General features: G+C 40.7%; 2 protein-coding genes across 2 annotated transcripts; both read left to right on the forward strand.

The window, feature by feature from the left end:
- The first annotated feature begins 392 nt into the window (after positions 1–392).
- On the forward strand, positions 393–1,590 carry LOC126393587 (olfactory receptor 4P4-like). The gene has a single exon (XM_050049810.1). It carries the CDS (start codon positions 667–669, stop codon positions 1,588–1,590), a length of 924 nt encoding a protein of 307 aa, XP_049905767.1. The 5' UTR covers positions 393–666.
- Positions 1,591–6,070: 4,480 nt separating this feature from the next.
- On the forward strand, positions 6,071–7,721 carry LOC126393590 (olfactory receptor 1P1-like). The gene has a single exon (XM_050049813.1). The coding sequence runs from the start codon at positions 6,108–6,110 to the stop codon at positions 6,996–6,998; it is 891 nt and encodes a 296-aa protein (XP_049905770.1). The 5' UTR covers positions 6,071–6,107; the 3' UTR covers positions 6,999–7,721.
- Positions 7,722–15,146: the final 7,425 nt, after the last annotated feature.

Genomic DNA, 15,146 nt, shown 5'->3' on the forward strand with positions numbered 1-15,146 from the left:
TAACATAAAAGTGGCTTGGAGTTAAAAGTAACTACTTAAATGTATTTGTCTTTTATACATAAATATCCTCTTTATTTATCCTCTTTATTCTAGATATGTTGTGTTTTTATCTTATTGGTTTTTTTACTGACATGTAACAGCAAACTCTTGTGGACAATAATTACCTGTATTTTGTTTTTATTGTGGGCATGTTTCCATTCAATTTAAAATATCCCTTCACTTTTTAAAGGTTGCCATGTTTGAGGAAGTATTATGTATTGCTGTGCTGTTTATTGATGTGGTGAGTACATAGTCTATGAAAATATTACTAAATCTTTCATTTATTCATTTTAGTATTCATCAATGATCATGTCTCACCTCTGTTCCTCACTGTTCAGTTTTCAGGATCCCATCATACGTTCATTGTTCAGGAGGTTCACTAGACCAAGCAGCCTTTTGGGTTCCTCTAAGTAAGTACTGTATAGAATAATGGGACTGGGAGGATGGTGTAGGTTTAAATTTATTAGACAAGTACATATACACCAACAAGACAGTGCACAAGAAAGTTTGTTTTCATTCATAGGCTTCATTGTCTTTCCATCAATACCTGGTGGGCCGGACTAGGCTCAAAATGCCCGGGCCGATTTTTTGTCCCAGTCCAGCCCTGGTGACAGCTGATAGACTTTAATGGATAATGTCTCTGTACTAACCTTTTTTGTGCTTTCAGGATTAAATTACACAGTGCAGCACCGAATCATTATCTTCACTCTGACTTTACTGTGTTACTCAGTCATTTGGATATTAAATGCTGCTCTCATCATAACCATCATTGTGGACAGAAAACTTCATGAGCCTATGCATATATTCTTGTGTAATCTGTGTATTAATGGACTTTATGGAACAGCAGGCTTTTACCCCAAATTCCACATGGATCTTCTGTCTACCACTCATGTCATCTCTTATGCTGGATGCCTTCTGCAGGGTTTTGTGTTGCACTCTTCCACTAGTGCTGAGTTTTCTTTTCTAGCTGTGATGGCCTATGACAGATATGTGGCTATATGTCGTCCTCTGGTGTACCACTCTGTGATGACCAAACAGAGAGTTTGTGTGTTTGTACTTTTTGCTTGGCTTATACCCATTTATTTGGTGTTCATGGGTTCAGTAACAACATCAAAATCAAGGTTATGCGGCTCACACATACCAAAAATCTACTGTATAAATTGGCTGATTGGTAGACTAGCTTGTTCTGCCTCCATAGCAAACATTGCGATCCCAGCTTTTAATTATACTTTTTTTTCTGTTCATTTTGTCTTTATTATTTGGTCTTATGTATATCTGATCAGAACATGTCTAATATCCAGAGAAAACATGACAAAGTTTATACAAACATGTCTGCCACATTTGTTATGTTTACTAATTTTTTCTGTGTGTTTGCTTTTTGATTTGTTGTATGTGCGATTTGGCTCAAAAGATTTACCACAAAGTGCCCAGAACTTTATGGCAATTGTATTTCTCCTCATTCCTCCACTGTTCAATCCCCTTATATATGGTTTCAAATTGACACAAATAAGAAATAGAATTATGGAGTTTCTGTGCTGTAAACATCTCTAGACTAGGAAACCATACGTACTGTGTGATTTTCATATTGATGCCAAGCATAATCTTTAATATGTGCATGTTTTTCAGTATCAATTAAAGTAGGTTCAGATGTAGTATTAGTGATATTATAAACATGAAATCTGTCAAGTGATGGCTGTGTAAATTAGTTAGGGAATACAATCTGAGCAAAGCAGTCGACTTCCAAAAGACACCTTTATATAACTGAATACGTGTAAATGTTCCTTTAATTTGAATTTGTAAATCTGTTTAAAATGGCTACTTTAGTAAATACAAGTGGGTGTGCTGTTCTCCAACATCTCATTACTTCATTTTTGGCTGATGAAGTTTACATTTTACACTAAAGCCTACTTTCACTGTAATTTCACTACAAAGACCACGGCAATAGAGTTATAGATTGCAATTAGTTTATTAGGTATAATGGATGATTGGGATGAGGCCTGAGGGAAGTAGGGAAGCGGATCGAGGGATGTGGGATGAAGGGATGAGGGTCAAGGGATTTGTGATGAGGGTTGAGGAATGTGGGATGAAGGGATGATGGTCGTGGGATGGAGGAATGAGGGGATGTCGGGACAGGGAAGGAAGAAAGGTAGGAGGAATGATGGGAGAAATTAGGGTTGCAGACAGGTGAATGGTGGAATCTGATGGCAGTCTTTTGTCGGCTGAAGGGAGGAGGGCGCAACGGAACCAGGTAAGTTGGGATAGAGTTGGGGAGTCATCTCTTCGCCTGCTCTTCTATGGATAGAGCCCTCTTGTGAGATAGAAAAGGGGAAGATAACAGCAAAAAGAAAAACAAAAAAAGGGTGTTTTTGGGGGAGGGATGTGAGAAAGGAGTCAAAGAGGAGGAAAAAAGATAAGGTGTGCTTAAAAACTTTTTTAGCGTGGAAATGGATGAGATTATGGTGTGGTCTTTGTTCCCGAACTTATTTCTAAAACTTCCTTTCACTAACAAAGACCATGCCAATAGAGTTATAGATTGCTATTAGTTTATTAGGTGTAATGTATAATGGGGATGTGGGTTGAGGGAAGTAGGGAAGCAGATCACAGGATATGGGATGAAACGATGAGGGTTGAGGGATGTGGGATGAAGGACTGAGGGTTATGGGATGTAGGGTCAGGAAGGAAAGGAAGGTGGGAGGAATGATTGGAGAAATTAGGGTTGCAGACAGGTGGAGGGTGGAACCTGATGACGGTCTGGTGTTGGCTGAAGGGAGGAGGGCGCAACTGAACCAGGTAAGTTGAGATAGAGTGGAGGAGTCATCTCTTTGCCTGCTCTACTATGAATAGAGCATGATGAATGGTGCATATGTGCGTTTCTGATGTTGTTAAGATCTTTGCGGATGCAGGTGAGGTATGCCCGAGAAGACCAGCAGCCAAGGATTTTAATTATATGGTCCGGGATTCCCTGCCTGGAAATGGTGGAGGTGGCCGTGATACCAAAGGAAAGTCCTGAGTATAGCTCGGGGAGTGTTCCAGATCTGGTACGAATTTGGTGAAAGTGGTAGGTGAAACCAGAAGCAAGTGCGAACTTGGCCTGTCTCTGAGACAAACAGAGGGTCTTAAGGAGAAGCTTTGCTGGCTAGTCTTGAGTTTAAGTAGTCATGAATGGGTTCATGGATTCATATAGTTCTGCGTTGACACCGTAGCTACGGCGTAGGCTCCACGTCGACGTAGAGCCTACGCCGTAACCTACGCCATAGCGTGACTTTGCCATAGCAGTAGTATTCACCCCTCCAGAGGATGCCAAAAAGCACTGGTAATGTTGGCCTTGGACAACCAGGGTCCTTGGCCTGCGTGGCGTATGAGGGAGATGGCATGGTTGATTTATGTATACTGCATGGAAAAGTCTGGGCTGGGTATAAAGCTACTGATGCTGGGGACGGTGGAGCTGTGGGGAGATCTATACTGAGTCTCTTTTTTCCTGAATATTTCCTGGTAGCTATGCCTATTGGACTCATTCTGAATGTGGGGAAAGGTGGGGTAGACAATGGTTTGATCATGAATGCTTCTTCAACCTCTTTGTCTAATAGTTTATCCACTGTGTCGGGCTCAGAGATAGCTGATAACAAATTGTGGCATGTGTAGGATGATTCTGGCATTACCTGCAAACCTGGGTGGAAGCTGTGTGTGAAACCTTGGGTGAGAAAGCTTATGAACTAGTTGTCTGGGTGTTCTTTTAAGGCAGTAGCAAGAGCATTGATGTGATAGGCTGTGCAAGGTTCGATGAGGAACAAGTTGTTCTGGCATGGGCTCCGCAGAAGGAGTGGAGGTGTGGAGGAATCGACAACTTGAATCATTGCATTCAAGATCGTTGAAGTTATTACAGACCATCCTTCCATTCTGGTACAGGACTGGTCTTCCTCTTTTCTTTTATCCACGCCTTTGGGGATGTTGGCAGGATGTTGACAGGTTTAGGGGTGATGGGTGGTGGGGGGCTGCGGAGGGTAGGCTCCTAGATATGGCAGAGCTTTCTTTATTTAGGGCTGAGGTGCAGGGTAGAGAGGCTGTGAGGGTGCATGCTGAGGCTAGATGGGATGGCACGCCACACAGGTTGCAGCACAAGGAGGGACAAGAGGCGAAAGCACAATAATACAGTTCAGGATGTAGTGTTCCCTGGAATGTGCTTTAATTAAATTGTTGGAGGTGACCACCAGCTAGGGATGCAAAAACAATGTGGTAAGTGTAGAATCCACTGCCACCAAACCACAAACTCAGATGAAGAGTCAGAGACAAGTAGTGATCCAGCTCTGACCCTGAAGGCCGAGCTTCCTCGGCATTGGTGGACTGCATCGTGACATCATCGGCGTGGCTGCGGGCACAACGCTGGGAGCCTAGAAGTGGTCTTGGAGTTTGGAGAGGCAGAGTGGCATTTTGCTGGGTGTATATGAGCAGCTTGAATAGTTTGGCTTTCTCGTCAGGGTGGTGGAAAGTGATATTTTGCTCGATGAGGGTGTGCTTTAAGCAAGTGACTGTTCATTTGGATATGTTTGAGTCCAGGTTGGAGTGGTGGCGTGGTGAATACTACTCATGGTGGTATCTCCTGTCATATGAGCGCCTGGACCACAAGCATGTAAGCAAGAGGCGTCTGAAGGGGACGACGTCCCTAGGACGCCAAGTACCTGATGGTGAGCTGCTGGAAGGCGAGGGACCAACGACATTGGAGTTGTGGTAGGATGAATGCTGAAGCGTCAGGGAATGTGAATGTCCGTGCACAACCAGGGATGCTGGCAGCACTGAATGCGTGCAGATGGAGAGAACTCTAGGGATTGAGAGTGAGTTCCTAGTGCAGCTTTCTTGGCCATGGCACCTCTGCAAACGTGTCCAACCCCAGCGGAAATCTTCTTGTAGTGCCAGGCAATAACCATAGCAGGCCGTGAATGTTGCGTCAGCCGGTGACAGATCCACTTCCGCCTTCCCGAACCGAGTTCAGATCTCCCTTACCGCCTGTGGGTACAGCCTCCACTCATCTGGTAAGGGGACAGCCCTTCAACATGAGGTCGGCACCCCTGTTTTCCAGTCCCGGAACGTGAAAAGCCTTTACAGTCAAATGAGCTCTGCAGCCCACAACCACAGGCTTTCCACAATCCACAACAGGACGGCAGACCGAACTCCACCTTGCCTGTTGATGTAAACCACGGTGGTGGGATTTTTGGACTTCACTAACACGTGTTTCCCCTGTGTTAGGGGCCTAAAGTGTTGGAGGATGTGTCAGACCTCAGTCAGATACCATCTTCTGCTGCCAGACAGCAGTGTATGAATGCATGCTCCTGACTCAAGGAGTATTACCCGTAGAGTCTAGTAGAGGGCGAAGCCTGTGTGGGGGATAGAACTGATCATTCCTGGTCAGGTTGCCTGGAAGAGGGTATCTGAAGTTGAAAGATCCGAAACACCCATTGATCCCAAGTACTATCACTGAAGATGTGTCCGAATGCATCATTAGGTGTATGTAACTAACATTTCATATCTTTTTCACTGTCAGACTTTTTTTGAGCAATGTTGCTGTGTTCCCAGATCTAAGCAATTAACTTGGCAAGTGTAATTTCAATATTACTCAAAGGAATGATGGCCAAAACTACAAAAATGAAGTTCTAATAAGTTGGTATTTACATTCGTCTTTACTATCAAATACATAAAAGTTACCCTCCATAAAAATTTTCCCAATGGAAAACACTCATTAAAAGTTTCAAATCTCACATTGATATGCCAGTTTGCAGTTTTTTTCCCTCCCACTACATATTAACTACGAGAAACTGTATTTTAGTTATTTCTCTCCAACCACCACTACTTGAATTCCCAGTTTGGATTGCATCACCAGAGAGAGGTAATTTATAGAGAATAACCAATAGTGGTGCAGTCAGAGACACTCAGCACAGGATGTTTACTGCACCAGCAACCCAGGAACAGTACGTAAGAGATGCCTCTTAGATGTCATTCTTTATAATCTGCACATGCTGAGGTCTGACATATTACTAGATCTAAATAACTGAAATTGTGCCAGCTGACATAGTTTAATGGATAATGCCTCTGTCGTAACATTTTTTAGGCTTTCAGGATTAAATTACAGAATGCAACATAGAATAATTCTCTTTGTTCTCACTTTACTGTGTTACTCAGTTATTTGGATAGTAAATGTTGTTGTGATTATAACCATCACTGTGGACCGAAAACTTCATGAGCCTATGTATATTTTCCTGTGCAATCTGTGTATCAATGGACTTTATGGGACAGCAGGCTTTTACCCCAAATTTCTCATGGATCTTCTTTCTACCACTCATGTCATCTCTTATGCTGGATGTCTCCTGCAGAGTTTTGTGATATACTCTTCAATTGGAAGTGACTTATCAATTCTAGCTGTTATGGCCTATGACAGATATGTGGCTATATGTCATCCACTAATGTACCACTCTGTGATGACTACACAAAGAATATCTCTCTTAGTTGCCTTCTCTTGGCTTTTACCTCTTTTATGCATGTTCACTAACACAATGACAATTTTCCAGTCAAAATTATGCAGCTCACACATACCTAAACTTTACTGTTCAAACATACTCATTGATAAACTAGCTTGCTCTGCCTCCATAGAAAATGCAAGCATTGCATATGTCAACATTACTATTTATCTTGTCCATTTTTTCTTTCTTTTGTGGTCTTATATGTGCCTGGTTAGAACATGTCTAACATCCCAACAGGGCAGGAAGAAGTTTATGCAAACATGCATTCCACATTTAGTCTCTTTATTCAGTTTTGCCTTTGCTGTGCTTTTTGATTTAATGTACACTCGATTTGGTTCGAAAATGTCATCACAGGGCCTTCGGAATTTCATGGCAATAAAAATGTTTTTAATTCCACCAGTTTTGAATCCTCTGGTATATGGATTAACACTGACCAAAATTTCGCAGTAGAGTTCTTGGTTTGATTCAAGAAAGGAAAGAAAATGTCGAGACAAAGTAATCAAGGTGAGAGCTCCTCCTCTCAACTCATCCAAGCCAGAACAGGTGTTTCCAAATCTTTTGTTCTATCACAATTTCAAGTTATTTCAGAATGTTCACGTGGGATAAAAATAACCACAGTGTTTATTTCATATCATTATTCCCTTCAAATTCCTGTTCATGTCTGATTTGACTGTGTCTCTGAGCCATGTTACATACTTACACATACATGTCATAATGGCTAGTACTCCATAATCAAGATTTTTATTTATTTATTTTCAAATTCATATTTCAAAGTCTGTGCAACTTGATTGCAAGTATAATCTTAAGTATTTGTTTTATCCTTTGCTAGTATTTTTTTTTTGAAACATTTTTCTTAAAACAAACACTGCCTCTTTTCTTTTTCTGACTCAACTAGAGTGCCAATGAAATTAAATGTTACATTATGGTGTGGTGGGTATGATAAGTTACATTATTTGTACATTTGCATGCCTGTATTTTCTCAAACATACTATGTTTTTTCCATTTGATTTACCCCCCATCAGTCATATAGTAGTATCCAATCTGATACAAATCAACCAGCTCATTTTTAAGTTGCATCATTTTTATGTTGAAGAATGCTTCTCTAAATGTTCCACAATATCAAGAAAGCATATTTAAGACTTCCGGTATGGCGTAGGAGCAAACAGCAGCATAAAACGGAGGCTCCCAGACAGCCTTATTTCCCCCCCAAAAACACTGGATAATTACGCAGAAAAGGTGTCACTGTAGCATGAAAGGGGGAAACAAAAGACAGACCAAAAGTAATTCACGACGAAACCTGAGAAAAGACGATAAATCGCCGACGGAAAGTGAGGATACAGCTAACGTTAGCATGCTAGCTGAGCAAGAGGCTATGGAGGCTATCCAAGCTAAGATAATTGCCGAGATACAGGCGGTCCGTGTGGATGTGAAGAAAGAACTCAACGAAGCAATAGGAACACTCAAGAGCGAGCTGATGGACTTCCGAGGAGAAATAAATACGAAACTAAACGGTATTTCATCTGAGTTAAGAGAAATAACGGACAGAGTTGAGGCGACGGAGCAGAGAGTGGCCGACATGGAGGAGAGTCACGCTGAAACCGCGGAGATGCTAACCTACACACTTGAACTCCAAAAATCCATTCAAGCCCAGTTAACGGACCTAGAGGCACGTTCCCGCAGGAACAACATCCGTATCCACGGTATCCCAGAGGGGGCCGAGGGGGACAACATGAAAACTTTTCTGGAGGAGTTTTTCAAAAGTGAACTTTCTCTCACCGAGTCCCCCCTCGGTATTCAACGCTGCCACTGATCACTGGGTCCCAGACCGCCGCAAAGTGCCAACCCCAGGTCCGTGCTTGTTTATTTCTTGGAGTATACAACTAAAGAGCAGGTGCTCCGCTCCGCTTGGAGAAAGAAGGAGATTCACTACGATGGAAGAAGGTTGTTTTTCGAGCAGGACTACCCGACAGAAATACACATGAAAAGAAAGGCGTACACCTTTATTAGAAAAACTCTTAAGGAGAAGGACATTCGTTTCCAGATGCTTTACCCAGCGAAATTCAGAGTGTTTTTCGACACGGGGCCAGTTGTCTACAACAGCGTGGATGAGGCGACCGATGATTTGAGGAAGAGGGGACTTATCCCGGACGGACATGGAGCAGACCCCCCCGCGCAGAGCACATCTTCGGCGAGATCAAGACAAACTCCCTGGGAAACTGCTGGTCCAAAATCACGCCGGCAGCAAGAGGCCCGCCTCAAGCATATTCAGGACAAATTGAAGGGGTTTCGACGCAATGAGGAGGCTTCATGAGAGTTTTTGGTATTGTGAATGACTGAGTAATCTACAGAGATCGGTAAGACTATCACATCCAATACCACATCAGACTGTACAGCATATTCAGGTTTATTTTCTTACTGTGAACATTTTCCAGTTAAACTGACTGCATGTCTGGGAGCCGATGTTTACTTTGTTTAGTTTTCTATGTGCACTGCTCTGATGTTAACCTGTCAGAGAGAATGGGTGGCACGAGGAGGGGCACCTTCATGGTTAAGGGATTCCCCTCCCAAATTAGAAGTTGAATTTATACTTCAAGGATAGAAGTCACTAATGTTCACTATGTATGTTAAGTTCATATGTTATGTTTCATTTTGGTACACAGACAGATGTTTTGTTGTTCTGGTCATCTATGGATGTTTGACTATTAAGGTACACTTATTTTCTCTTCAACTACTAAAATGCATCATCATGAGTACAGAGTGATTACTCTTAATGTTAATAAGCTAAATAATCCCATAAAGAGGAGTAAGGCCATCACTAAAATGAAAAGGGAGAAGCAAGATATAATCTTCTGGCAAGAGACTCACCTTACAAATATTGAACATGAGAAGCTGTGTAAAATGGGGTTTAGGAATTCATACTATTCCTCATTTGAGAAGGGAAATGCAAGGGGTGTAGCTGTATTAATTTCGAACAGAGTGAATTTCCAGTTTTCTTCACAGATTACAGATAAAGAAGGGCGTTACTTGCTGGTTAAGGGCTTCATTGACAATAAAGAAGTAACATTATTGAATTTTTATAGACCACCAGGAACTAATAAAGGACTAATTAAAAAGGTGTTTAACATGATAACTACTGAAGCATCAGGTGTGCTGATATGCGCGGGGGACTGGAATATTAATTTACATCCCACCTTGGACTCTACAAGTAGAACAAAAAACATAAAACCTGAAGCTTTATACACAAAAAAATTGCTTAAAGAAATAGGCATGTTGGATGTATGGAGAGAATTACACCCGACCGATAAGTGTTTTACTTTTTTCTCCCACTCACACTGTATTTATTCAAGAATTGATTATTTTTTTATGTTTAAAACTGACAGACATAGGATTATAAAATGTGACATAGGGGTAAGAGACATTTCCGACCATGCGGGGGTATATCTGACACTGCATTTAGATAACAGACCTAAAGAAACTCTGTGGAGACTAAACACCAGCCTCTTAAATGACCCCCAATGCAGAAAATATATAGAGGAAGAATTCGAAGAGTATATGTTGTTTAATGATAATGAGACAGTGTCTCCCAGTACATTATGGGATGCGGCCAAGGCTGTTGTTAGGGGCAAACTTATAATGTGGTCAGCTCGTAAGAAGACAGAAAAAGAGAAGCAAATTAATGATCTGACTGCAAAACTAAAATCCCTGGAAGTCAGACATATGAAGTATAATGATATTGATGTCCTAAACCAAATCAGAGATACAAAACAAACTCTGAACAACATATATGTAAGCCAAGTGGAGAAAAGAGTTAAATATATCAAGCAAACTTTTTATGAAAACGGCCCTAAATCTAAAAAACTGCTTGCGTGGAGGATACGCAAACAATTGACAGAGAGATTTATTCACAAAATTAAAGACCCACAGATGGATAAGATGTATCACGAACTGGAAGATATTCAATGCTCATTTGAAACTTATTATAAGAACTTATACTCACAACCCCAGGCAGCTGAATCAGTAGCTGTATCGGATTTTTTATCATCTCTAGATTTACCGTCGGTAGGAACGGTGCAGAATAAAATAATGACCCAAGACATAACGGATGAAGAAATAAATAAAGCCATATCGAGATTGAAAACGGGTAAAATGCCAGGAGCTGATGGCTATCCAGCGGCATGGTATAAAACCTTTCGAAAAATCCTTGTACCGGTACTTAAAAAATGCTTTAATTATGTCCTTAGGGGCGGGGAAACGCCGCTTTCCTGGAGACAAGCTATAATTTCAGTAATCCCCAAACCAGGTAAAGACAAGACAGAATGTAGCTCGTACAGACCCATATCAGTATTAAATATGGATTACAGACTATATGCATCAATAGTAGCAAAAAGGATGGAGGATATTGTCCCAGATCTGATAGACCCAGATCAGACGGGCTTTGTGAAGCACAGGCAAACCCAGGACAACGTGCGACGAGCTCTTCACCTCATTAATCAGATGAGAAGTAGCGACAGGGAATCTATAGCTATTAGCCTCGATGCCGAAAAGGCTTTCGATTCCGTTCGATGGGAATATTTGTATTTGGTTCTCAAACGTTTCGGCTTCAACGATCAGGTAATTGGATGTCTGAACTCCCTATACTGTTCCCCCACTGCCAGAATAAAAATTAACGGGTCCCTGTCTAATACAGTATTTCTTAAGAGGGGGTGTCGTCAGGGGTGCCCCCTTAGCCCTACACTTTTCGCTCTTTTTATTGAGCCACTGGCTCAGGCGATAAGAGAGGATAAGGATATAACTGGTGTATCGATTGGAAACACACAATATAAAATTTGTTTATATGCGGATGATATTCTTATGACCCTTAGCAACCCCAAAGTAAGTCTCCCTAAATTACTGCATCTACTTGAAGAATTTGGCTCATACTCTGGTTATAAACTTAATCTACATAAAACCCAAACTTTAACCTTTAATCTGAAACCACATGAAAACATTTATAGAACATATAAATTTAAACTGACAGATAGTATAATTAAATACCTTGGAGTAAAAATACCGAAAGATCTAACTACCATTTATGACCACAGTTATACTTCTATAACAGCTGACATCAAGGCAGACTTAAGCTGCTGGTCCTTATTACCGACAAATATGTACAACCGGATAGACATAATTAAGATGAACGTGCTACCCCGTCTCCTGTATTTCTTCCAGTCGTTACCAATTGAGATACCACCAAAGCAATTTAATGAATGGAATAGGATGATATCTACTTTTATCTGGGCAAAACAAAGACCACGGATTAGATTTCAGACACTACAGGTGCCCAAAGATAAAGGCGGAAGGGCCCTACCCTGTTTGGAAGATTATTACAGAGCGGCACAGCTGCGCTTCCTGGTCGGTTGGTGTGATCCAGAGTGTGACGCAAAATGGAAGGAGTTAGAACAAAATTTTATATGTGAACCTCTCCCATCTGTGTTGGGAGACAAAACCCTCTTGAAAAAGTACTTACCGGTAGATAAATTAAGTAATTGGATCGTAACCCCTTTAAACATATGGTACAAAATCCTCAAAGACTCTAAGTTTGAAAGAAATGCACGACTATTACGCTGGGTAGCATTTGATACGGAATTCATGCCAGCTGAACTGGACAGCAGGTTTACACGTTGGACAAACCTGGGTATTACTTCATATTGCAACATTTCTACTAATACTGGTTTAGATTCCTTTGAGTATCTCAGGAAAAAGCACAATATGGAGAAACAGGATCTCTTTAGATATTTTCAATTGAGAGATTATTTTAATAAAAACATCAAAACTATTGGAGAAGAAGGAATGAACCTGATAGAGATATTTGTCAATGCTTATAAAGGAAATTCGAGCAGAAAACTGATCTCAAGGATTTATTCAGCTCTACAGAAGGCCAGAGGTCTCTCCACAATGTATATTAAATCAAGATGGGAAAAAGAAGCTAACATACAGTTAACTGAAGATGACTGGCTAAACATTTGTAGGACATTGTCCACCACCTCTAGCTCAGATCTGTGGAGGGAATTCACCTGGAAATGCACTGTAAGATTCTTTATAACTCCCAGAATCAAAAGTTTACAGACCAATAACCCAGATCAAGGACGATGTTGGAGAGGGTGTGGTAATATGTCAGCTGGCCACTTTCACATATTCTGGGAATGTCCCATTATTTCATCTTATTGGGAAGACGTTATAGCAGCAATCAAATCAATAATCATTTTGCAGCCTGATCTCAGTTTCAGTGTTATATACTTAGGAAACATACCAACTGAAATAAATAAACAAGACAGATACCTATTACAGCTATTATTGGCAAGTAGCAAAAAGGCAATAACCAGGAATTGGCTGAGCAAGGACTGCCCGACAATTTCAGACTGGATAGGAATAATTGAAGAAATTCCCAACATGGAAAGGTTAACATTTTCCCTGAGACACAATACTGAAAAAGGTGACCGATATTGGAAGAAGTGGAGGGACTACATAGATAAGAGGTGATCTTACCACTGAATGAATATTCTGCGTGGAAATCTGTATTTTTTACTTTATTTTGCTGCACTGGGACACTGAAATTTTGCTCTGGGTCATGAGCTTTTCTCTCTCCGTATAGATACATATTTATTTCATTTCTATTTACTATGTTTTTACCGGTGACCTTGTGGACTGTACGGAGGAAGGTATTTTGTGTCACTGTGGACTTTAATGGAGAACTGTGGGTGCCTTAAAGCCCCTAGATCCTATCCTTCAGCCTGATTTCTGCCAGCCCTTTTTTTTTTTTTTTTACAAAAACTGTCATTGTGTTTTGCTGTAGATGACCCTGTCTGATGTACCTGTTCTGTGTGTATATTTATATATCTGTGTTTTGTTTTAGGTTTTCACTGAAAAATCAATAAAAAGAAATTAAAAAAAAAAAGAAAGCATATTTAAAAGAATGCAAATGTCTGTTTTATTTGAAATAAAACCATTTATTACAATTTCGTCATTATCAATTTCTTTGACACATGAAATTGTATAAAATACAATTCCAGTGAAATTGGAGAGTAGTTCCTTTGCAACTTCCTCCCAAACTCCATTATCATCGGGGTCATCCCTATGTTTCCAGGGTTCTATGTTTGCCGGGTTCTATGTTCCCCACTTAACCCTGCAAAAAAGCTTCTATGTCTCCCGTGTGGTTGAGCAGGCAACACAGAACCCGGGAAACGTAGAACCTTTTTTGTGTAAGCGGGGAACATAGAACCTTTTTTGCAGGGTTAAGTGGGGAACATAGAACCCAGGAAACATAGAACCCTGGAAACATAGATACGCTCCCCTATCATCTCCTTAGTCTTCCTAAAAGGAGGAGGTTGTTGTACTGACACCAGCGGGTAAGGGCCTCTGTCTCTGTCATGTATGCCTTTTCATTGTTATATGTGATCGGGCCCACCACAGCTGTGTCATCAGAAAACATGATGATAGTGTTGGAGTCAAAAGTGGCTACGCAGTCATGTGTGTACACATGCCTGCCTTATCTCTGTTAGCAAGGGTTCATCTTTTTAGTTGACAAAACATTTGTAAAGCCACAAGGTCCCTTGGTCCCTCTTGTTTTGCCAATATTAGTATTATTATTATTATTCTTTCCATGAAATCATACTGTCCATGCATCTAAATAAACACAACTTTGCACATAGGTCCCTTCCTATGCCAAGGTTCCTCTACTTAAATTTTATTGGCTGATAGTCCTGATGGTGGCGCTATTGCAACCGTCTAAAGTTAGAAACTTGAAAAGTCATAACAAATCAATCATGTTTTACAATTTTGCAATATTCACCAAATTGTAGCCCCATTTCAGCAGTAATGCTCAGATGCTTTGAACTGCAGGATTTATGAAGGTTTTTCTCAAAAACTGTAAATCTAATTAAACCTGTCTCCTCCCACATTTTTGAACTGTCATCAATCTTGCCACACAGTATCCTCCGACTGCCAGATTTTTAAAATATAAAAAATTTGACCCACAGTGCATCATAATGTTTCAGTGTAAACAGCCACAGCAAATAAATCTCCAGTGTTCAGGGAAAAAAGACAAATATTTTGCCATGGTAGAACTAGTGTGGTAAATTTTCAGAATCGTATTTCAAACACAGAATTTTTAACAATATTTTGAATTCTTTCTTTACGTACACTATTGCAGTCAGTGGAAATGAGAGCAAGCATCAGTTTGTCACTTGTGGAGCAATCAATCTTTGTAAAAGTACATTTAAAAATTTCTGTGTTATCTGCTGATGTGTTAGCTCATGCTAACTGGGCAGATGCTAAACTACTTACTGGAAGGAGAGCGTCTCTGGAGATGGCAGCAACAGAAAGTTGCTGATCCAACAGGGAGTCGCAATGGTCTGGGATCAGACCCCGGTGCAAGAGAATTGAACGCAGGTATCATTTGATTAGAGATGTTTCGGCTATTTTGGTGGATACCTTTTTCCTTCATCCACCATTTTACAACTGCAAAAATAGTGACCTAATAGGCTACAGGGCCTATGATGTAAACACAAGTTTAAATAACTTGGTTTTAATTGGCCAGTGAACTTAGTCCTGGAACACACA

Source organism: Epinephelus moara, chromosome 7 (assembly GCF_006386435.1).
Source record: "Epinephelus moara isolate mb chromosome 7, YSFRI_EMoa_1.0, whole genome shotgun sequence".
Lineage (NCBI taxonomy): Eukaryota > Metazoa > Chordata > Actinopteri > Perciformes > Serranidae > Epinephelus > Epinephelus moara.

Excerpts from the sequence above, each read along its gene's own strand:
- LOC126393590 (XM_050049813.1), top strand. The coding sequence starts at position 6,108 with ATGGATAATGCCTCTGTCGTAACATTTTTTAGGCTTTCAGGATTAAAT.
- LOC126393587 (XM_050049810.1), top strand. The coding sequence starts at position 667 with ATGGATAATGTCTCTGTACTAACCTTTTTTGTGCTTTCAGGATTAAAT.